This window comes from Macrobrachium rosenbergii, chromosome 1 (genome assembly GCF_040412425.1).
Source record: "Macrobrachium rosenbergii isolate ZJJX-2024 chromosome 1, ASM4041242v1, whole genome shotgun sequence".
Lineage (NCBI taxonomy): Eukaryota > Metazoa > Arthropoda > Malacostraca > Decapoda > Palaemonidae > Macrobrachium > Macrobrachium rosenbergii.
The window spans coordinates 34795977-34819465 of NC_089741.1; the positions used below are offsets into that span (position 1 = coordinate 34795977).

Here is a 23489-nt window from a genome sequence, read left to right on the forward strand (position 1 = left end):
TCTTTTATGCTAAATTTGGCACTGGGCAGAGTGCATCAATTTAACCTCTTTTAGGTGAAGATTCTTTCTAAAATACACGTGATTTCACTTGCATGCCTCCGTATCTCATTCTCACACGCATTCTTCAGCAATTGGTTTTGGGTGAGTTCCCCCACACCCGTGGTCTTAAATGCATTCATCAGCACCTGTAGTTTCAAATGCATTCATCAGTACCTTAGTTTTAGATGCATTCCCCATACCTGCAGTTTCAAATGCATTCCTCAGCACCTGTTGTGTCGAATGCATTCCCCAAATGCATTCAGCAACTTTGGTTTGAAATGCATTCCTCAGTGTCTTAGCTTTAAATGCATTTCCCAGCACCTGTGGTCTCAGATGCATTCCTCAGCACCTGCTCTGTCGAGTGCATTCCTAGCACCTATGGTTTCAAATGCATTCCCAGCCCATTTAGTTTCAAATGCATTCCCCAGTACATTTGGTTTCAAATGCATTCCCAGTACATTTGGTTTCAGATGCATTCCCCAGTACCTATTTGGTTTCAAATGCATCCTCAGCACCTATGGTTTTCAAATGCATCCCTCAGCACCTATGGTTTTCAAATGCATCCTCAGCACCTATGGTTTTCAAATGCATCCCTCAGCACCTATGGTTTCAAATGCATCCCTCAGCATCTGTGGTTTCAAATGCATCCCTCAGCACCTATGGTTTCAAATGCATCCCTCAGCACCTGTGGTTTCAAATGCATCGCTCAGCACCTATGGTTTCAAATGCATCTCTCAGCACTTATGGTTTCAAATGCATCCCTCAGCACCTATGGTTTCAAATGCATCCCTCAGCACCTGTGATTTCAAATGCATCCCTCAGCACCTATGGTTTCAAATGCATCCCTCAGCACCTATGGTTTCAAATGCATCCCTCAGCACCTGTGGTTTCAAATGCATCGCTCAGCACCTATGGTTTCGTAAGCATTCCTCAGCACATTTGGTTTCGAATGCATTCCCGAGCACCAGAGGCTTGTTTATGTGTAGTCACTTTAGTTCACAGTCACTACCATCAGGCCTGCGTGTTTCCTCACCAAGCTATGGGGGTAAAACTAGCACCTAAGTTAAACCCTACCTTTCTTCTATCCTGGTCTTATTCCAGGGTGACCTGATCAAGACATTACAATGACCTCCACTTGGCCTTTGAACTTAATAAAAAAAAAAAAAGTACAGAGGAATTCTGAGAAGCCTTTTGGTGGGCAAATCCCTCAACTACAAACCTCTGTGTTCAGGCACCAGCTGGAAAGCGAATCCACATCCATTTCCGGACATTGAAAACTCCATGCTCCTCGAATTACGTCGCCTTCAATTTAGATCCCTCACGGTTCACGACTCTATACAGAAGGCACAAGCAAAATCTACTGTGGTTGGGGTTACCAGCCGCCCGTATTCTCATCCATCTCCAACAGAATGAATGTGTATTTTCAGGGCAGAGTCCCTCGCATAGGCTTCAAGTTCATTGCCGTTGTAGGGGCATAAAGGTTCAGTTTCTTATGAAGAGGTGCTCTCTAGACATCAGAAAATGTGTTAAACATTCTTATGGTGAGAGAAGAAACTCATTGACGTAAATATCAGGAGTCACAACGGCAGACTGAATTGATAATGCATAATTTTTGTGTGTGCTTTCAATTTTACCTATTTCCAGGACTTGCGGGATGCATGCAATTTATATAAACCCCTAAAAAAGATGTCATTTTAAATCAATAATTTGCAACAAACAATGTTTTTTGCATTATGCTCCTCTAGAACTCCAAAACTAGTGCATTGAAAAAATATACAAGTCCAAGACACTTTTATCTGAAATTTTAAAAACTGAGTTTTTAAAGCATACCCTCAAAGTCAGAGATTGCTTGCACCAGTATAAAGAGGTGTTTATTTTATATCTCTAAGCCACATTGATATATTTGAATGAAACAAAAGGAGAAATGTCGTTTTGAGCAGTTTCCATATCCTTCCAAGGTTTCAGTTTACTTGATAGATGGAGGCTTTGTTTTTTCAACTGCACCTCCTTCGCAAGAAATATTAAATATAATTATTACAAGTGCACTTAGCAGCTTTGGACTGCTACCTGCAGGTAATGTCACTAGACACAATGTTGGCTGGTACAAGAATTTTGTATATGTGTACATGCACATTCTGTATGATTTTATTGTCGTGCACTGTCTTGTACTTTTCTTCATTCTGTATCTCTTATCATTTCTGTAAAACTCATAAGCTGCATGTGTATCAGCGATGGTTTTACACAAAAATATATTTTAAACTAGACAGACAGTCCAGCTCATATTCGTCTGCATTCAGATGATTTTCAAAATGCTTGAGTATCTCGTAAACTTCACGTTTTTCTCCATCTTTCCACACCCACTTTGCTATCCTCATTGTAGATACAGTTAGTAATAAATTGTACTCTTATTACACAATCATTCAATGGAAGGTCTGGCAGTGTTAAAATTTTTCATTCTTTTGAAGAGATTTTTAAGAGAGGGGGGTAATGAAAAATATACAAGTTAGGTAGGGTTAGTACAGTATAATACAAAAATAGTTTTTGTTTAGTAATTGCTTACAAAGGGTATACAGTTCATGCAAAGTTTGTGATCACATTAAAGAAGAATTCTGAATCGAGTATGATACAAAAGGGATTCTAACCTGTCAATACTAAAGGATGTATTTACCAACATACTTGTACGTTTACAAACACACAAAATAAATACATACCAGCTACAACAGTTTGAGGACAACTACATCCACCCACACTGACACCGACCAGAAAATATTTATAAAAGGTGACTATAATTTTGGTTTTGACACCACAACTTGACTAGTTTCACTTTCGAGCTACACACAGTAAAAATGAACGGTCATTCTCTAACTTCACCTTCACAATCGTGGGATTGTATAAAACTTGATTTTCAGGTGAAATCCAGTGAGCCCATAACACACTTTCGTCTACTATACTGATATATAAAGAGGACACTGCTCACAATACCATAAAAAAATGAAAAGGTAAAGAGGATTAACAATTAGAGGCAAAAAAATAATAACGCAGCAGCAGAAGCACAAAAAGCATCACTCGCTAAGTTGACTGACTATAATTTTTCTGATATGATAATGACAATTTCAGAGAAAATACTTTTGGTTTATTTGAAGCCATAAAACATCATTCATGGAACGTAGCACCAAGATAAAACGTCTGTTTAGAAAACAGGGTGACGTAAGAGTGAAACATATCATGATTTGGGAAAATGGCAGTATAAAGTCTTACGCATATCTTACCTGCATGAAGAACACAAATAACAATAATGCAGATATAATGGAAATACAAAATACTTTAGATCTTGGATGAGGTACCAAGCACAATGCTTTCCCTTTGGATGTGCAAAATAATACCCATATGCATAATAGAAAATAGTTGACACTTAATCCTATTTGTGTTTTCACTGTTAATATATAATATGCTGGGACATTTAACAACTACAAAACTCAGCCTACATGCCTCTTTTGCAAGTACAATATACAATGAAGGCATCAATGCTTGAACATTCCCCAACCTGGGAAGTAAGAAATATATAATGAATAACATACAATAGGGACATAATACCATCTTTGATTTCCTGACAAGGTGCACCTGAAACAGTTTCCCTACAACATATGGCACTGACATACTGTGCTGTCTTTACAAATGCTAAATTTCTAGATAACAGCCCCCAACTTACCTAACCCTTTATGTCCAGTCAAAGGCAGTAGACAATAATGAAATACTGTTAAAAATTACCACAGTAATACAAAGAGACAGCAAGAATGAAACCCCCAGTCTCTTCTGTCACTATCATTATAATTTTACAATCTGTCAATGTGTGCCAACTGAAGGGAATGGGATGTGGGCACTGAGTACAAAATAATACTTTGTATCTGGGACACCAGAATTGTACACATTGTTCGATAAGAAGTACAGGTCTATTATTCTTACAACTAGCTAATACCTGATAGGAAGGGTTCTCCAGTTGCAGTTGTCTGACTGCAGATCAAGAAATAAAAGTTGGAATTTGATGCCTTAACTTGGTTTAGATATTTGAATTTCATTTGGACTACAGTAAAAATTTCATTTACCAGGCCAAAAAAAAAAAAAAAAAACTACAGCAATCATGCTCCAAGGTGTCAAGCCTGCCAAAAACTGCGTAAACCTTATCCATTTTAGCTCAAGTCAAGGCACCTGGCTTGGTTACAAGTAGTTTGCAGGAATTTAGTTGTAAGGAAGCAAAGGAAAAGAGCAAGTAAAGAAGTCAACCATGAGCTACCAATTGTGCCAGGTCGTACCACTTAATCCAAGCACGGAGCACTGCTTGATCATCCAACAATATGCAAAACCTTAAGCAACATAAAAGAATTAAAGTTGGAAAGCATCAAGGTCTTAACTCCAAACCACTGATCCAGCAAGACTGTAGTCCTGCTGTTGAGATGTGCTATATACCAAGGGCAAAACTTCTTTTTGAGGTGAAATAATCTGCCTGGGAATTGTCCGGTGTTGTCAATTTGAAATGAAAATTAGATACATCATATATCATGGTCTGATGATAGCAATTAGGAGGTCTGAAGATTTGTGGCTGATGAAAATGGAGTCATCCTTGTCTTTACCAACTTCACTGAAAAGGTAGACAGAAGATTCACAATAGACTGAACAGAATGACAGTACATTAACAAGAGATTCACAACAGGCTGAACAGGATGACAGTAAATTAACAAACTCCAGACGCCAAAAGATATTACAAACATTAGCTTGAAGCCATTTACGTTGTAATTTTGCTTACTTACTCCACAGTTTGAATGACAGGCACGTCAGTTATCTTCAAATTACATGATCCTATGCAACTTTGTAAGTTTAAAGGTTAGTATTTCTATCTTTCCCCCTTTTTTTTTCTATCTTGCTGTTTGCCTTTAAATTTTCTGCTTTACTTTATTATGAACTTCATATTCGTCAAGGCTTTCAGTCTGATTTATCAAAATACAAGCTCATTTATTTTTACAATTTTGTTTCTACTTAAGGATTTCAATGTTCTCTCATTTTTATATTTTTATATTATTTTTATTAATTCATATATATTCCTTCCAAATGTTTACCCTGCTGATAAACTTTTCACCTCCAGAGCTTTCAATGAACTGACATTCGCTTCAGCCTTGGTATTACCAGCACCAAGGTACAGTAACACTGGAAGTACAAATTACTAAAGCAAATATCAGTAACTGGAAAAGAATCATTAAAAATACCATTGCTCTTAGAATATTGAAAATACAGCCAGGTACGAAAAAGAAGTGAGTGAAAATATCCTCAGAATACCAGTAACATTTGCACACCTGTTACTTACACTATACAGAGACCGCAAATAAAAAAATAAAGAAAGGGACCCAGTTTGGTCATAACTAAGAGTACCAAATGCCCAGTGTGTATTGTACCTAAAAGACTTCATATATATTTACAGAGCTTGTTTCAACATAAAGTTGCGTAGACGTTCAATCAAACAGGCTTGTATGAATGTAATATAAAATAATTTTGAGAATCATTACAGCCTCGATTAATTACAGAGTGATGGAAAACTTACATTAGGAAAAATATGTAGAAATAAAAAAATTTACAAATATACACCATAAACATGACATCTAAATCTAATGTTATGTTTGCAAAATTCTCAATACAATTACCAGAAAAAAAACCTTTATGGGAGTCCCATTCACTTTTCCTCACTGTGACCCAACCAAAATTGCAATGACACTCGTTCAGCCTTGAAACACCGATTATTGTAAGGTCTAGTGGTTCCTTAGAGGGAAATGAATTTTCTTGAACTGGACATTACGCTGCAACTCTTGAGTTTTCCAAGATATGTACAGTACATCAAAGTTCCTCCATCTTGTCTGGTGTGAAAGGCATAAAAATTGAATATGTAAAATAAATATTAACCTTTTGTGATTCTGATGATGCTTATACAGTATTCGTCATGCATGTCATCGAAAGATATTTTATCAATAAATTTACCAAAAATTGTAAAAAGGCATCATAACAAAATTTGAATACATTGCATATGAATGCTTATTGTTCCCATGGAGGCTGATATAGATAAATATACATAATTATGATTAATGGCAAATTTAAAAAAAAAAATTACAAAAACCATTATTTCGTTCGCTGCTCAAGTAAAACCATTATTTCCCTGGGTGCTCAAGTATTTTTTATAATTTAATGTGCTTTGAGGTATCACGCTTACCTTATATAGTAATGAATTTCATATAAATAGAAAGGCAATTTATCATACTTGTACAATGTGCAAAGAGAAATTGGAGTATCTCATTTTGCCAATTTATCATTAAAAAATAAAAATAATTTTTTTTTCATTATGTCTAACTTGTACTCATTGAGGTTTGCCTTTTTATTTTCTGGTATTTTTTAACACATCATGATAAAGATCAAATCTTTAGCATTAAAATGGCACCAAATTCAGTAACATACCATGAAGTACGTTACACAGAGTGAGCTGAAGAAAATTATTGTTGGGCATTTTTGCTCAGTCAGTAAAGGATGAGCGTTTTGGTGTAGGCAGATTTTGATCCCCTACCCCACAAACCTCAAAGGGTTAGGAAAGAATTACAGAAACTTACAACATGGAAACGACAGTAAACGAACATAGAATCATGAAAGTAAAATACTTAACTAAACCATAGACCAAATCTGGTATCACACAATTTCAGATTTAAACTTTCACTACATTAAAAACTGTATTTCACATACTCGATACACTTCATACCCAAACTTGACAAATAATGTCTTCTAATGTAACTCAACTTTTGCCTTACTCTCTTATACAGGCAGTCCCCGGTTTACGACGGGTCCGCCTTACGACGTTCCGAGGTTATGACTCTTCAAATATTTTCATCAGAAATTATTTCCCGGTTTACGGCGCATGTTCCGGGGTTACAACGCGTCGTAACGCCAATCCAACGGAAGAAATATGGCTCCAAAACGGCAGAATAATAAAAATTTGGAGGCTTTTTTATTAAAACTCAATAAAAATGCAGTTTACATCATTTTCAATGCACCCAACGCATTAAAAGTAAGGTTTTCTTAGGATTTTTGACGATTTTTCGGTTTACAATGATTTTCGGTTTAAGACGCGGCAAAAAACAGAATCCCCCGTCGTAAACTGGGGACTGCCTGTACTTTCTTTCATTTTAGTAAAGGAGAGTCATCCTGGCTATTTATCCTAACCAAGCAAAATGCTGGCGTGTCAATTCTGAAGCTAACTTTCAAAATTATTTGACTTAAGCCTGTATACATGCAAGCAGTTTCAAGTAAACAAACTTTTTCATATTTGAAAAAAAAAATTTTTTTTATCCATTTCAGCTAACATAAATGACAACAGTGGTCCGGTTCAGTATTAATCAGCATAAAAAAACCCTTCACCCACATACCTGAGTACAGGTTACTTATTTTTCTGCTTCTGATTTTATTTTTCCTAAGAAACTTATATGAATAAGCAAGGTTAACTGGCATTACCATAACCTTTTAGCCCAGATCCAACAACTGTTTTACCTCAAGTTTTTTGCCTTTACAAATTCTGTATTTCTATACCAAACAAGAACAAGAGTCATACTTAAGTGTGTTTAGAAAACACAAGGGACAAAAATATAGAATTGTATGTTCCATTTTAAGTAAATACCTTTAGTTGGGACCACTTACTCAATTAAAATGCTAAAAACTAATCTGAGGCATGCTGACATCAATCAAAAAACAATAACTTCCTTAAATAAGGCCCTCATTTGATAATACAGTATAGGCAAAACAGTTCAAACTACTATTGTACCCTTTCAGACTTTCAAATTATCAGTGAAAGTGCATGTGCTCTCAAGTCCCAAAACAGCAAGTCGTACAGTATTTCTAATTAGTCCGGTTGTAGGAATCTCTATTACAGAAGGCACAAACAGCAATGAACTGAATTACGGACCTGTGTTTACTTTTCATATCTGACAATCAAAAGTAATAAATACCGAAAACTGGGTGAAATATACTCGCACAAATTTTTGATTGGTACAAAATCACATTCAATCTCACCAAATAACCAGAAAGTTTTTCTTAACCCTAAATTATAGAGACAAGTCTTCATACCACTGTCTACAAGTTCATCAAAAACAGTCATCCTGAATCCTTTGGGCTTTATATTCCCCAGACCAAAACTGGTATTACGAGACAACAGTGTTTCCTCCATAGAATGAATCTAAGCCTTGACCAATGTATTAAAAACTGAGTATGTCAAAATTAGTAAAGTCTACCCACATCTAATATATTGTAAAGAAAAGTGCACAGACAGATATACCTGTACTGGAAAGGAATAAATATCCAAAGGGTCAATCAACAAACTTAACTCTTCAACAGGCACAATATAGAAATATACACCAAATGTTGGATATGAACGAAAATACTTACAACTCAAAACGTGAAAAGCACTTTCCACACTTGAAAAAAAAAATGGAAGACACTCTACACTAAATTTCCATTACATTAAATCAATAACAAAAACAAAATCTCAGTAAAAGAAAATATACAGCACCATGTCTGTACAAAATAAATATTAGAAATGGAAGTTATTGTAAATGTCTTAAGCAGAAAAACAAGGAAACAATAAAAAATACAGCTGATCCAAATGTGCTGACTGACCTCATAGGTCCCAGTGCTTGGCCTTTGGCCTAAACTCCATATTCCATTCCAAGTACTGAATGGTGCTGAATACCTAAACACAGTAATTTGATCCGCTGTAATTGCAAACCTTTCTTCAGGGTTCTGGCAAACATTTTAAATGCTCGTCAGTAATATTATTCACAGTTTATCTGTTTTCAACTGTGTTCATTTATGGGTGTGGTGTCCATTTGCATATTAAGCCATGCTTTCTTGTCACATATACAATTAGCAGTGCTGTACTAAATTCTCTGGACATCGTAACCAAGAGATAAAGATAATAAGCACCAGATTTAGATTATCAAGTCTTGTACTTGCATTAACCTGCTCTTCTGCAATAAAACAATATTACGAAATCTAGAGCAGAGAGACCTCCTACGGACGTCAGTTTCTCTTTGTCAGTAATTAAATCTTAGAAGAAGAGCACACAGGGTAAAGGGGAAAACAACTTCCTCGATTTCCTTAGCCAATACTGATCAAACATCACAACTATCGTCAATACTGGTCTTTCCATAAAAAAAAATTAGGAGCAAAAATTTGGCATGAGACTGATTTATATGAGAATACGAAGAAAAATATGAAAAACTTCACTACAGCAATTAACTCATCACTCTAGAGACAACACATCCTACCTTTCACATAATAATAAGGAAACAAAGCACATCCACTTCATGAAAATCACCTTGGGTAAAAATCTCTTTGAGGTTAATTAGACTATATCTTAAAACTCTTTACCGGTATCACAATAGTTCAATGGTAAAGCGATAATGACGAGCACCAAAATAAAAGACGGAAACCATGATCATATCAAATGTTTGTGACACAGCGCATCCTCAGAATGAGGACGGGTGCATAGTAAAATAACGACAGACTCAATAAAAGACAAAAATGGTACCTGTATTCGTGACCTTCTACTTAATCATACCCATTTCCCTCATGTTATCAGTTAAGATCTTTATATTATCATTCTGATGGTTGTCAAGCTTCAAAGTCCTCGATGGATTTTTGGCTGTGCGGGTGTGCCATACCAGGATGTTTGTACAGCCGTCTGCTTTCACCTCGATGTCTTTAACACTTAAGTTTAACGATTTCAGAAAGCCATCTTCTTCATGCCCTGCTATGTAGGGCATTGTTACCTTCTTCTGTAAATATAATAAGAAAAAATGGGTAAATACATTTCCTTTCATATACCCCATCTTCTGGGAATACCACTGCAAAAATTTTATAACATTTTGATGAATAAGTAAGTAAGTTGCAATTAGGGCAAGGATTCTGACTGGATGAGAGGACAGTCAGTGAGTGTTCCATGGCTCAAGTCCTACAAATGGAATTTTGACAAGCAAAATGAACTTACTGACTATACAAACATAATGTTTATAAGGTAATTGTGTTTTTAAGTACCAGTTTCATGTTGTTAAACTTACTTTCGTTTTGATGCTACTTGTGATAGTAATTGGCAGTTTTTGATATTTGAAGTTAATCAGTGTAAGTTTGGCCAAATTTTAAGATTATCAGTGAGTAATCCAAAATATTGGTTGCCTTTTTGTTTAACACACTAATTCTTGATGAGACTTCCTTACCAGGCAATATCACTACTGGAGGCTGTCCATTAAATGTCAGTACAGGCAGTTCCCGGTTATCAGCAGCCTTGGTTACCAGCGATCCGGTTTTACGGCGCTTGTCTAGCGACGACGATAACCAGATTTTCATTGCTGATAACCGGTTATCAGCGCTGATAACCAGTTATCGGCACTGATCGCCTCTTATCAGCGGTGCCGCTAACCGGTTATCCGCGCCACTAACCGGGGATCAGTGCTATTATTGCCGATTTTCGGTTAGCGGCGATTTTCGGTTGTCATCACGCCATCGGGAATGGATCCCCGCCGATAACTGGGGACTGCCTCTATCTGGTTTCTTCTTTGTACTGTACACTGCAAGTGTTTAGATTTAAATATAAGTTCTATAACCATACGGGCATAGTAGGAGCAAGATTTTCTGTTTTATGTGCCTCAGAACTGTTCCTTTTTGTTTATCGTTACATGACGCATTTCAAAGTTACAGACGCTTTACAATTATACCTGTTTTACAAGCGCAAATAAATTGTCACACTGAATTCTTGTAATGCTTAACAAATTTTACTTTTCTATTATTTGAATTTGATAGTACAGTACCATTTGTAACATTTGTCATTAACATATTACTGCAGTAAACTGCTAATAGCATTTTACTAAAAATTATGACTTCATACATTCTTGGGTCTGGTCGTTTCTGAAATTAGTCGATATGATATGAACACTCAGCTACTGCTGAGACAGGGACTTATTTTTATGCCACCAAGTCAATCAAGCATGTATAAAACCTGCTAGACAATAGTTGATGGCCCACCTGATATGTCTGGTATTCACACAAATGGTATGAAAATTTGTCCCTTATCTTCATTTCTATGGCCATGTCTATTCTGGGTACAGTTACAAACGACCTCATGAGAACTGGTTTCTGAACACTTAAGTGTCTACAACCTTCAACTGTATTGTGAGGTACTTGAAATGACATCGAAAAACAACGTACCAAGTTCTAAAGTCACTTAATATGACACGCTGAACTAATCCCTTCGTAAAACCTTTGCAAATTATGCAGATGCTGTAACAATACAATTCCATATCATGTTTACTGTATTGCCCCTTCTTTCTGTGAAACAGTGTAGCACCAAAATAAAATTCTCCTAGGTATTCATTCCTTCATGTGAAATGCAAAAATAATCTCTAAAAAATGACAAATTAAACAGAAATTTGTATTTTTTCTGACATACGAACCCACAACATCATGTGAGTAGGAGTATCCTGAGGCACGCATGCGCAGACGGCTATGACAGACTTGCTTTGAAAAGTAGCACTAGCTACTTAAGGTGTACACAGGACCTGTAACCTCAACTGTGAACGGCCAGAGTGGCACAGTGCCGTACGTTCGCCGAAGGAGGATGTGAGAAAGATCGGGCAAGAGGGGAGGCACAAGGAGGGAAATTAATGTAACATGATGTTGTGGGTTTGTATGTTAGGAAAAACACAAATTTCTGTTTTAATTTGTCATTTGTTCCGATACTAACATCCTGTGACTGGGAGACACATAGAGAGGAATCTTCCCATTGCAATCCTGTTAATGCCACTTCATCCTCAAAGGAAATGAAAGAAATAGAGAGACAATAATGGCACAGTAATACAGAAATAATAATCTTGGTTAAGCACTCACATAGTGTACAGTAAACCCCCGAGTTCGCGTTCTCACAATTCGCGAACTCAGGTATTCACGGATTTCTCTTTGGAACGTACCTCCCCATTATTTGCGGACAATTCTCCCATTCGCAGTATTTTTCACTGAGAACTATTCACTAAATACTATATTTCATCTCTTTCATGACTAAATGCACTTTTTGGATAAAACTATTAAAATATTCAGGTAATGCTCGAGTTATGATAATTCACCTTATGATAATTCAATTTTGCAATGGGGTAAGCAATTAATACCAATACAACAATATTATTTATAAAATATTTTTAAATTTCGCGTGGGTACAGGCAGCAGCGTAATCAGGCAGTGAGAGAGACCAAATTACAATAGGCAACTTTTCCTCCATCTCTTTATCCCATTTTCTAGTTAAAAAAGTAAAAGAAAATTATAAAAAGTATTGTTAGTAACATTATACTCTTGCGTAAATGTGTACAGCCATATACAACCGACCAAGAAATTGTCGTTTTGCTTATATCCGAACTGGATAACAACAGCCATTTACCTGTATTTCAACCATCGTACGGTAATAAATTACCATAGGTTATGGCACAAATGACGTTAAGTAGAATAGGACTGCTATATTTTTACATTATACCCTTATTCGGTATGGATAAAAGATCGTCAAGGAAATATACTGCTAAATTTAAGCTGCAAGTTGTAGCTGAAGCTGAGAAATAACAATGTTCAAGCTGCTAATGACTATACTGTAAATTATCGTGCAACGGCAACATGGGTGAAACTCGATCGTAATTAAAATGGGAGAGAAAGTATTTTAATCAAAACTACTGGCCATGAAAGAACACATTACTGTTATTTTTACGCCGATAGACGATAAATACGTAAAGCTCGTATTATGATGAAACCAAGTGAAAATAGCGAACGGAATCTTGAATTTTTTGTACACAAAACAAACGCCCCCAAATGGCCATCGTCAATCGTCATCTATTAACGAAAATAATAGATAGGTTAATTTCACAACGAGACGTATTTTAGTTATATTTCGACTTGACACTTCATATAACGAAAAATAACCTTGCCCCTTATAAATAAATTATCTAGACCCTAGAGATTCATTTACGCTAACTAGAAGCAAGAAATGCACTCTGAACTGAGTTAAATGCAGCGAAATAAACACCATGTAAACATTTCCACACCAAAACACTGATCGCTAAGAACACATTTTTTAATACAAAAGCAATATAAGAATATATAAAATATTATTGGATACAGTGAATTATGGCATAACATTTTAAAAGATCCATGGAAAAGATGCATATTTGTTTTGTTGATGTTTGTATAATATGATATGAGAATATAGAGAACAGTATAATGTAGGCTACGCTACCGTGTATGTATACAATATACCATAGTGTAGGCTAAGCTAATTCTTGTTTGTTACTCAATTTCTCTTTGTATTGAATTACCGTAAGTCACTTTGCATGAACCTCCAGAATTAGCTGATATTAGTAATTACTATACCATACAGTGCAGGCTAGGCTCCCATATATGTATGCAGTACATGGTACCGAATACCCTAGTGTAAGCTAGGCTATTTTGAGATACGTTTTGGTATTTCTTATGTTTTTCCCAACAAACAATGGTTTTTTGTGGAACCTAACCCAATTGTAAGTACAATAATACCTGTACAAGCATTTTTAGTTTGTTTTGTGTGCGTCTGAACTATCAAAATAGGCATGGGGGGGCCACGCATCCCCTGCAGATACGGGGGGTTTACTGTACACTTACTTTTTTCTCAAGGTAACCAACACTTACTTGTTTCTTAAGGTAACCAACGCCAACTGCAAATCCAGCCATGTCAACCTGGAACTTTCTCCCGGCTGGCCACCCATCATAAAAGCCTACAACTTTCCCCTGAAACAAGCAAAATTTCAAGCTATGTTTTTATCAATGTACATACATCCAAAAGATTCTACAAGATTACAAATACTTCCAGGAATACAAGATATACTAGTACAAATCCTTCATAGACATTATTATTATTATATTATTATTATTACAAAAGGGGAAAATTTGTTACTTGCATTTTTAAAAATGCAAATGCTTCCCTGAGAGCACTTCAGAAAGTTTGTACCTACCTCATTGACAACAGGTGAACTAACTGTGTAATCACCAATCAACCCCACAGGCCACATAGAAACTTTATCTGTTGATCTCATTTCATCAAACAGACGGATATCGACAGCATTGTCATCGTCCAGAAAGAAGAGGACCCCATTATCCTCCCCATGCTCTTTAACCCACTGCAAAGCAGCTCTGCGATTCGACACTCCCCGGGGAACATAGCGCTCTCTGCGATACACATCAGGCATGGGACTCGCTAGGTGAGTGTATGGAAGACCTGCAAAAATCATACCAGATCACAGATCATATAAATGCTTATTGAAAAAATATGACAAGAATAGTTGAGGGCAATGTGCTGCACTTAAAACAAAATTACTTTTAGCAATGACTGAACCAAGAATGATCTTATCAAATTCTTACTCAAAAGATCCAGTTGCTGAACTTCTTACTTCTATTATCTGCTTCTTTTATCTCTCAGTTCAGTGCATTATTTATTACTGACAAAATAAATCCCATTCAACAAATATTTTTAAGTAGACAAGAGAGTTATGATAATTCCAACCAGCTACTATTTCCTTATTTAACGTCATATTCTGGGCAATCGTAGCTGGCTGGAATTATCATAACTCTCTTGTCTGCTTAAAAATACTTGTTCAATGGAATTTTTTTGTCAGTAATAAATAATGCATTGCATTGAGAGATAAAAGATTAATACGCACTTTTCAAAACATCTATAAGAATCAAGTATATACTTGTACTATTCATTTTAAAATAAAGCAGAAAAATGACCTGCTCAAAACATACAAGACGGCAAAACTAACTTTTCTTAAGCGTAACAGAGAAAGTGCCAACCATACCTATCTTTCACATAAAAAGTGACTTAGACTTTGACAAACATAACACACAAGTGCAAGCAAGTTTTACTGTACGTCATTTTAAAATTTTTATGTATATCAGCATATCTCATACGTCCAACACAAAACTCATTTATAAACAAATAAGCAAGGCAAAATAATAATTTGGCCAATAATTTCATGAATGCTACAAGAGTTCATAAGGTCACTGAAATTCTTGGCACAAAAGGGTCAACCCACTGGTTACTGTTAACTAAATATGGCGAATATTTACAGGAGATATGGCATATTCAATTCCTTTTGTATTACAGAATGTATGTTTTACCCTTGGATTACAAGATACAGTAATGCTGTCTCAACAGTTTTACTCTTGCACTGCGGTTATTCTTACTGGAATACAACATTTCATAAGGTATATGATGGGGGTAAAAAAAATTATAACTACAGACACCACCTTACTTACAAACAAGTAACGTTCTGGACGGCCATTTGTATGTTGAATTAAGTTGGTTACTGTACTCTTCATGCCAGTTTAAGTACAGCACGATATAAAATCAATACAATACTGTACGCTTTTTCATCCTAAAACACAATACATGTACTGCATGCGCAAAATAGGCGAGCACTCTGAATACAATTTTAATTTGCGATCCCATTTATTTGTGTCTCTGAATATTTGTAAGTTGAATATTCATAATATGTCCAAACCACCTCACTCTTTTATATTCTAATAACTTCTATATATTCAAAGTCCATGCCTTCTACTCCACAGGTTGCACCACTATCATCACTGGTAGCAAGATGTGGGTTCTGGACTCCTAATAGTGAGCAGCCTTGGATTCAAAAGAACCAGGTGAGTGATACAAGAATTATCAATAATTCAACTCCTTATTTGTTGTTTTGGAATCAGTTGTGTAACGTTTGATAATTTTAACTGCTAAATTTTTACCAATGCATTGTCGTCATTACTACTGGAATAGAACTGGACCTCATATTTATAGTGGAAAGTACAAATTGCAAGTCAGATCTTCCATTTTATACACCTTGCTTGTCATTGGTCATACATAGCAGTACAAGAATATAATGTTACAGCATCATTCCTGTGTGTAAATACTGTACCATAAGCTGCTGATACCAGTGTACAATAAAGCTTTTGTAAACTCATAAAACAATAATGGCATCACCAAATCCTATTCCAGGGGCATTATTAATGCGAAAAGTTAGTGTTTTGAATTTTACAGAACTTTACATCTGTGAATGTTTTTTTTATTTGTGGCAACAGCCATTTCTAACAAAGAACACTTCATGTTTTACAAATTAATAACTTAAATTCCTTACAGCTGCTTTAAATATACTGTACTGCAAATAGTACGCCTTAACAAATCATTACCTAATCTCTGCATGAGAATCGTGATAGCTGCAGTGCAAGTACCACTGTCTTCAGCCACAATCCAGTGTATGCGTTGGACCATCGTCAGCGTCTGACCGAGCCTGGTCAGTTCTGCTATCATTTCAGGTCTTCGATATGTGGGAGTGACAACGTATATTATCGGCATGCCCTCCTCTTCCTACAAAAAAAAAAGAAAAAAAAGAGAAAATTACTGCTAGAACATAATTAAATAAGTTATGGCAACAAAAATCTTAAATTTTGTTCATTATAATGATACTGCATTGCTAAATCCTCAAAAACTGCAGCACAATTATATACATCTAGAGCAGTATGTCCAATAAATCTTAGCAACAATTTTCTGAGTTCAACCATAAATATGTTTTCTTCTTGCATTTCTGCACTCAACAAGGATTTTTGTACCTCACAGTCAATGAACAGTATTGAAGATTAACCTGAATGACACTTGCAAATGGTGTTATGAGCTCTGTTCCCTAGGCCAAGAGAGCAAAATAAAAAAAATTATAAAAAAAGGACCCACTAGAAGCAATTAAACAGAAACTAGCTTCCTCAATGAAAAACTACCATATAGCAGGTGTATGACAGGTGATTTACAATTTACATAAAATAATTTCCCGTACAGTAACTGCTTTCAAAGATTCATTTCCATAAAGCAAATTATCCTGTCTTTCATTTAACAGCTACACGATGTTAAAAATTAGAGTACAACAAACAGTTGAAAATGATGAAGACATACCACAACAGGTCAAACACAAAAAGGATATAAAAAAGCCACAACCCATATCAAGTACAAAATACTTAGTTTTCCAGGGAGAACAGGAATCTGCAAAATCATGATTCCTAAATGTTGCTAAGCCAAAAGAGTTGCTACGTAATACTCAAATGATCAGCAGATTTTAAGAACACCCGGTAAAAAGGAAGACTGTGGAGAAACAACCCTCGTTTCAGCACGGCAGAGGGAAGAAAGACAATCTGGAACAGCAAAGTGGATGGAGAACGGCAGAAAAGATTTGAAAGAAGCAATGGTGCACAAGGTGAATATGGATAAGCTGAAAATATAAAAAAATGCTGCAACAAGATGATTAAGGCAATGTAGTAATTTGAGACTCTGTTAAATGGAGATAAAATGGAAGGTACTGGCATGACCAAGGGACCACTAAAGAATGTGATGTCTGAATAGGTTGGGAGAGTCTTCAAGCTGAAAAAGAGGATGAGGCACCAGGACTATCAAGAAATAATACACAATTTCTTGAAATCATTAGAGAGCTGACAAGAGAACGTGAAGGCAGCCAGAAGATTTTACAAAGGAAAAGATGACACACACACCACAAGACTAAAAGCAAGAGTTATACCATTGGAAAACGTTACAAATATGTGGAAGAGGAGGTGAGTATAAGTTAAAGAAAGTTACCACAGCTGAGTTTTATGTTAAGGTACATATGGAAGTACTTTAGTGCGAAACAAAGAGGATCAGGCTATATGGTGTATTTGTAGCTATTTAAGATGTTTGTACAAAAATCAAGACAAGCAGACAAAAGGAAGAAGCACATATAGATGAAACTGTATCTTCCACTTCCTTACTATTTAGAAATTAGTGAAGTGTATAAAACATGATGCAGTAGCTCATAATAATTACGTATAACCTGCAATAACTTTTTAAAGTACTTCTATAATACCAAAACGTTCCAAAATCAACAACTTTGACAGGAAATCAATGACATTACTTCTAAGATGCAAAAATCATCATTGCATGCATTGCATCCCCACAATACTATATAAGAGTATTTTCATTAAAAAAAAAGGTACTTACAGCAATGCTGACATTTTTCTTTATCGCAGCTGAACAGAACTTCCGAACCTCTGGATGTAAGGGCTCTCCGGGTGCACCAGCAAATACTAGGAAGACCTAAAGAAAACACAACACAATGTCAAGTATTTACAATACCTATAAAGCTGCATGAAGTCATTTAATCTCAAAGAAAAGTAAAGGCTTAAAAAGAAGATAATCCCAGTTGCATAAAAGGCCATCACATTAACAATTACAGCCTCAGGTTAAAGTTGAATGCTACAAACATTCCACTAACCTGTGTGAGGATGATGTATACAAGAGACCTCCTCCTATGACGACTGCCATAACGATCCTTTGTCTCCGAGTCATCCCATCAGACCTTATGCACCGCCAGTGCGTTTTTATGTGCCAACGCCACTGAGGAAGATTGAAAGCAAATGAATACCTTGAATATTACAAGATACATGCTCCTCTCGCCTTTGCTCCCTTGATGGTTCGGGCTTTGAGAAAAGAGCACTTTCTATTCAATTTTTAAAGAGCAGGTATAAAGGGGAAAAAAACTAAAACTTCCAGCACCACCCTTAATACCAATACCCAACATAAAGCAGTGTGCTAAAAAATCACAAAACTGTGCATGTAATTTGTTTATCAGCTGAAGCCACAGGGAAAAACTTGAAAAGAAAAACAGAGTTCCAAGTAGTATTGGGCAATTAAGATATCTTCGAGGCACAAAGATGTGTTAATTGCACGAAAGTACTTGGCACTCTGTCATTTCTCTTCAAGCTTTTCCTGTGGCTTCAGCCAATAATACAGCGTGTACTGTAGTATGAAAACAGGACTGTACTGGCACTCATACTGTGTACCATTAATCAATATTGAACAGAACACAAAGAAATGCACATAATGTGACAAAGACACATCTGTTTTGAAATGAATTTTTAACACCAAAAAGAACTGAGACTGAAGTGGGAATTATCATTAAAACACAACACTAATAAAGGAACCAAGATTAAATCTTATTAAATCTGATACAGTGATACAACGGTTACTTATGTGTCAAGGATTGTATTAAGCACATGTAAACTGCATACAGGTTAGAATGAAAAGGGTTCACAAAAACAATGGAGATTTACTATGGTTGACAGAAAATGCAATATTGTACCATGAAATTAGTATAAGGTTCCTGGGAGGTCCCAGAGACTTGAAATCTAGGGTATCTGTTCCATTTCCCAGGTGTGCAAAAACAGGTCTGCCTCATCTACTCATGCTCTGGTCATTAGCCACCTGGAGAAGATACATACTCTCAAACCAAACCAAAGAGTGGAGTAACAACACCTTTACAATAAAATAATCTTCATTTCCCTTTTGCATTATTAGAGTACACAACATTCAAGATCATTTTTACGTGCCAAAAATAATTCTTAACTGTCCTCTTTGCTATGACAATGATTACGCAAACATAGTTTGCTTGGTACACTTCTGTATCCTGTGGAATCCTTACACTGAGCACACTGCCGCCTTCCCCTCTTATTGCTAGCCTTAATAGGGATTTAAAACGAATCAGCAAGTGGTGTAGGGTGAGTGGGGATAACGCTGGAATCTAGCAAGAGTGAAGCCTTACTGAATAGCTAATCTCATACTGTGCTCACACACCATGATTCATTGTATCCATTGATTCTGAATATTGGACTATAATTGGTGTTACCTTCAACTCTAAGCTAATGCTGCCAAAAAACTTAGTATAGTGTAATGTTGCAAAGCTTCCCACATGCACACATATGTTAGTATTACTTTGACATGCTTTAGATCATTTGTTTTGCCAGCGTTACGGGGAATTAGAAAGACAGAAGTGCCTTAGGACTTAGAAACTAGTTCACCTCAGATGCACCCCAATATACTGCTCTCCCATTGGGGTGCCTGCTGTCCCCATATCTGTCTTCTAGACGTAATTTCTTGGAGATGGTGGTTTCCTTTTATTTTAACAATAGTATTCATGACTCTGACCATTGTTTGACACAAGAGGATGTGATGATACTTTACTTTGAAGTGCCCTGTGTCTTGGCCTTGACATTTTGAACTCTTCTCAACTTCTTACGCATGTAAACTAACTTATCTTTATGTTTATTTTCGTGGTGCTCTTTCTTGTCTTTTCCTTTTTTCTCTTACCAAGGGGCATTCTATTCTTGGAAGCTTGCTCGGCAAGTTAATGCTCTTTTGGCTCGCAACAAAAGAATGCAAGCTTGTGTTGAATACCACAAAATAATAATAATTTATCATACAGGGTTGTTCCAAAGTCAGGATAATAAAATGCAAGCATAAGACTGTCAAAAAACTAGAACAAGACACAGAAAGGAAACAAAAATTTAAGCGCAGTAGCGGTAATAACTAAGTGGATGAATGCCCGAGCAATACATTATGCAATAATAGGCTACATCTCAAAACTATAGAAGGGCAAAGCAGGCGAAGACATTTTAAAGATGGCAGGTGTCCACAATAAATATAAACACCATGCCAGTCCAACCATCTCCTGTTGTTTGGCTACATCAAAGACTGCCAACAGTACTATGATACGTGAAGATATAACCACCAAATTAAAAACAGAAAGTTTTATAAAACTGTAGAAATATACTCATTTGCCTACCTTTTACAAAGTAGTGCGTACACCTTCTTAATACATCAAAGGTTAGCCAGTCCACACAGTTAAAATCTTTGAAGCACATTCATAACAGACATAATTATCAGGAATACTGGAAACCCTAGTAATGTAATCTTGTTAAAGTTATTAATGCAGTAAAAAGAAATAAAACTACCAACATTATAACAATCAGGCCTGAAATAATAAATTTACCTGAACTGAACTGCATCATAGCATATAGATAAAATGTGAGGACTAAGAATTATTGTGATTAACGAAATTGTCAAGTGCGCTGGCATAATCTCTTCATACATGCCATACCTGGCAGAAATTGAACCTCTTGTCTAATTCCCAGCTTATCTTTTAAATTAGCCTCTTATTAACCAAAACCAAAATTGATGCAAAAATAAATTTCTCACCATGAAAAAACTAAATGATATTGCTCATGGACCAATAAGCATAATAAGCATAACCGTACAATTTTTTTTAATGATATACATATGATAACTTGATGATGAAAGATCCAATCTTATTGATAGCTCCCCAACTTCCTAGTCCACTTGCTCAAACACTTCAGACATGCAAGGGATTTTGTACACTGCTGTTCCACCCAAAAAGACGAGGCAATTTTAGCCAATTAGGAGACAGCCAATGAAAATGTCAAATTTTAAGCTGATTTTTCAAAGCATGGCTACTTAAAAACTTCGGTCATAATATTATGCTGTCCCACTTATACCATCTGATAAACAAGTAACTTGCAATTAATTTAATGCACTATCATTAAAAACTGACAAAATTTTATTTTAAAGCTGCCAACAAGGAAGCTTAAATCTGTTCCGCCTCATATTACAGCATTTTGTGAATGTGAGGAAACTCTTCAAAGTTATGAACAATGTGAACCAATTGCTACTTGAGAACAAATTCATTTGGGTATTTAATAATAATCATCAACCATAAAGCACTGTAACTGTTAGTTTGTTTGAACATGACCACGTTACACTTGATGAGAGCTGCGCAGCCATTTCAAGGTTCACGGATGTTAAATACAAGGAAGAGGCTCTGGAGGCCAGCCTACCCCTGACTAGGGCAATGGCACCCGAGATCAAATCAGGTAGGACAGTTCCCTGAGACAGGCTCACCCGAATAAGATCAATCAAAGTGAAACTGAAGACTACCACCGCGCCCCTCTCGTTCGGTAACTACCGGTTCAAATGCAAAATGGGCGCCGTGATTAGCACGAGCCATTTGGGGATGAATGTAAAAACATAAATAAAAGACTGTAAATATCATATACACAAACAAAAGGCATAAACATGAACAAAAACACGAGTTAGATATTACGATCGTCGACTGTCGGGAACCAAGCCGCGGTAGTAGCCTTCACTTTTACCAATTTGCTCAATAGTTATGTTTTCTGTAACCAAATGTTAGAATCCACTAAATAGCTAATTGTAGCTTAGCATTGCCCAGCCTAAATACTTCGCCAAGCTAACTATGGATACTCTTGGGGTTAACCTACGACAGGTAGCACTGCCTGCAGCATCACAGCCAAAGCCAATCCCTGGGCGACAAGACTGGGTTATCGTGAAGGCCTTGCCACAGCACTAATGTATTTTAAGTTATAATTATATGCGAACATGCGGCGAATTAAATATGAGAGTAAATGATAAAGTCACTCAGGGGGTTAGTAGTGTCAGTTGATCCCATCTACACCTACAACAACACAGGCTTTTTGGGTGTCGACAACTCACACTCCGTATACAAATTTACAATTGCATTATTACCAAATTTTATGAAATCATCAACTGTATCTTACGCGGCGCGGTAACCAACGAAAAGCCACGGAGAATTAATTTGTCAGAGACAGTATTCAACGAGCAAAATTTCGTCTGCTGTTGCTGGTGCTGCTGCTGTGGTCGTCGCTTGTCCTTGTGTGTGAACCCACAAACAAACCTCTGAGGGGATGCTGGGATCCTTGCGCTTCTTAATGGATATTTTAGCCTCAAAAAGCTAAATTAACCTATACATAATTATTATAACATTAAATTAACCTTCAGTTCCTATTGTGGATCAAAATTAACCTATATTCGCCTGAAACAACTTTGAAATTGACAAATTGTGGGCGAATGCGGTAGAGTCTGATACCGCCATCTATATTGTTTAAAGTAAAGCATATGGCTTTCGTAGCATAGGGTGCGCCTTGAATTTCATAGAGATGTAAAAACTACGAATAGAAAACAATAAATTGAAGCAGGAAAGAATTTACAAAATTAACAAAAAAGATCAGTTATCACTACAACTAAGTATTAAGGACACCGGCGAAAAATTGAACACGAAAGGCAGACTGAAAATATTAGCTAAGGAATATCTGGGCATTCATAGAGAAATTGGACGAGAAAATGTGAATTAGATTTACCAGTGCGTTATACAACATGACGAGGGGATTGATGAGATGGCCAAATCGTGAGGTCATGAAAGACCGTCGAAATTAATGACATAATTCATGCTTAGACATGGTGTCAATGTTATTAGGGTTAGCTGTATAATTAAAGTAATGAAAAACCCCAAAAATAAAACTGGAAATGCAGACTTATACTGCTTTTGAGATCGAAAAAAATAGCATAGGAAATCCTATCTTTATCGTTACGTAAAAAGAGTAGAAATTAAAGAGTTTAGAACAGAAAA

General features: G+C 36.2%; 1 protein-coding gene and 1 pseudogene across 2 annotated transcripts in view; one reads left to right on the forward strand and one right to left on the reverse strand.

The window, feature by feature from the left end:
* LOC136848918 (uncharacterized) overlaps nucleotides 1–23489 on the forward strand; it is a 30408-nt gene that overhangs the window by 2199 nt on the left and 4720 nt on the right. Inside the window, exon 4 of one of the 2 annotated variants that reach the window (XM_067121843.1) lies at nucleotides 15745–15825. In XM_067121843.1, coding sequence (XP_066977944.1) covers nucleotides 15745–15825 — 81 coding nt within the window. Of the gene's footprint in view, nucleotides 1–1270; nucleotides 8556–15744; nucleotides 15826–23489 lie in introns of those variants that run through there. The other variant, XM_067121767.1, reaches the window with a different exon arrangement.
* LOC136848847 (galactosylgalactosylxylosylprotein 3-beta-glucuronosyltransferase S-like) lies at nucleotides 2548–22745 on the reverse strand (annotated as a pseudogene).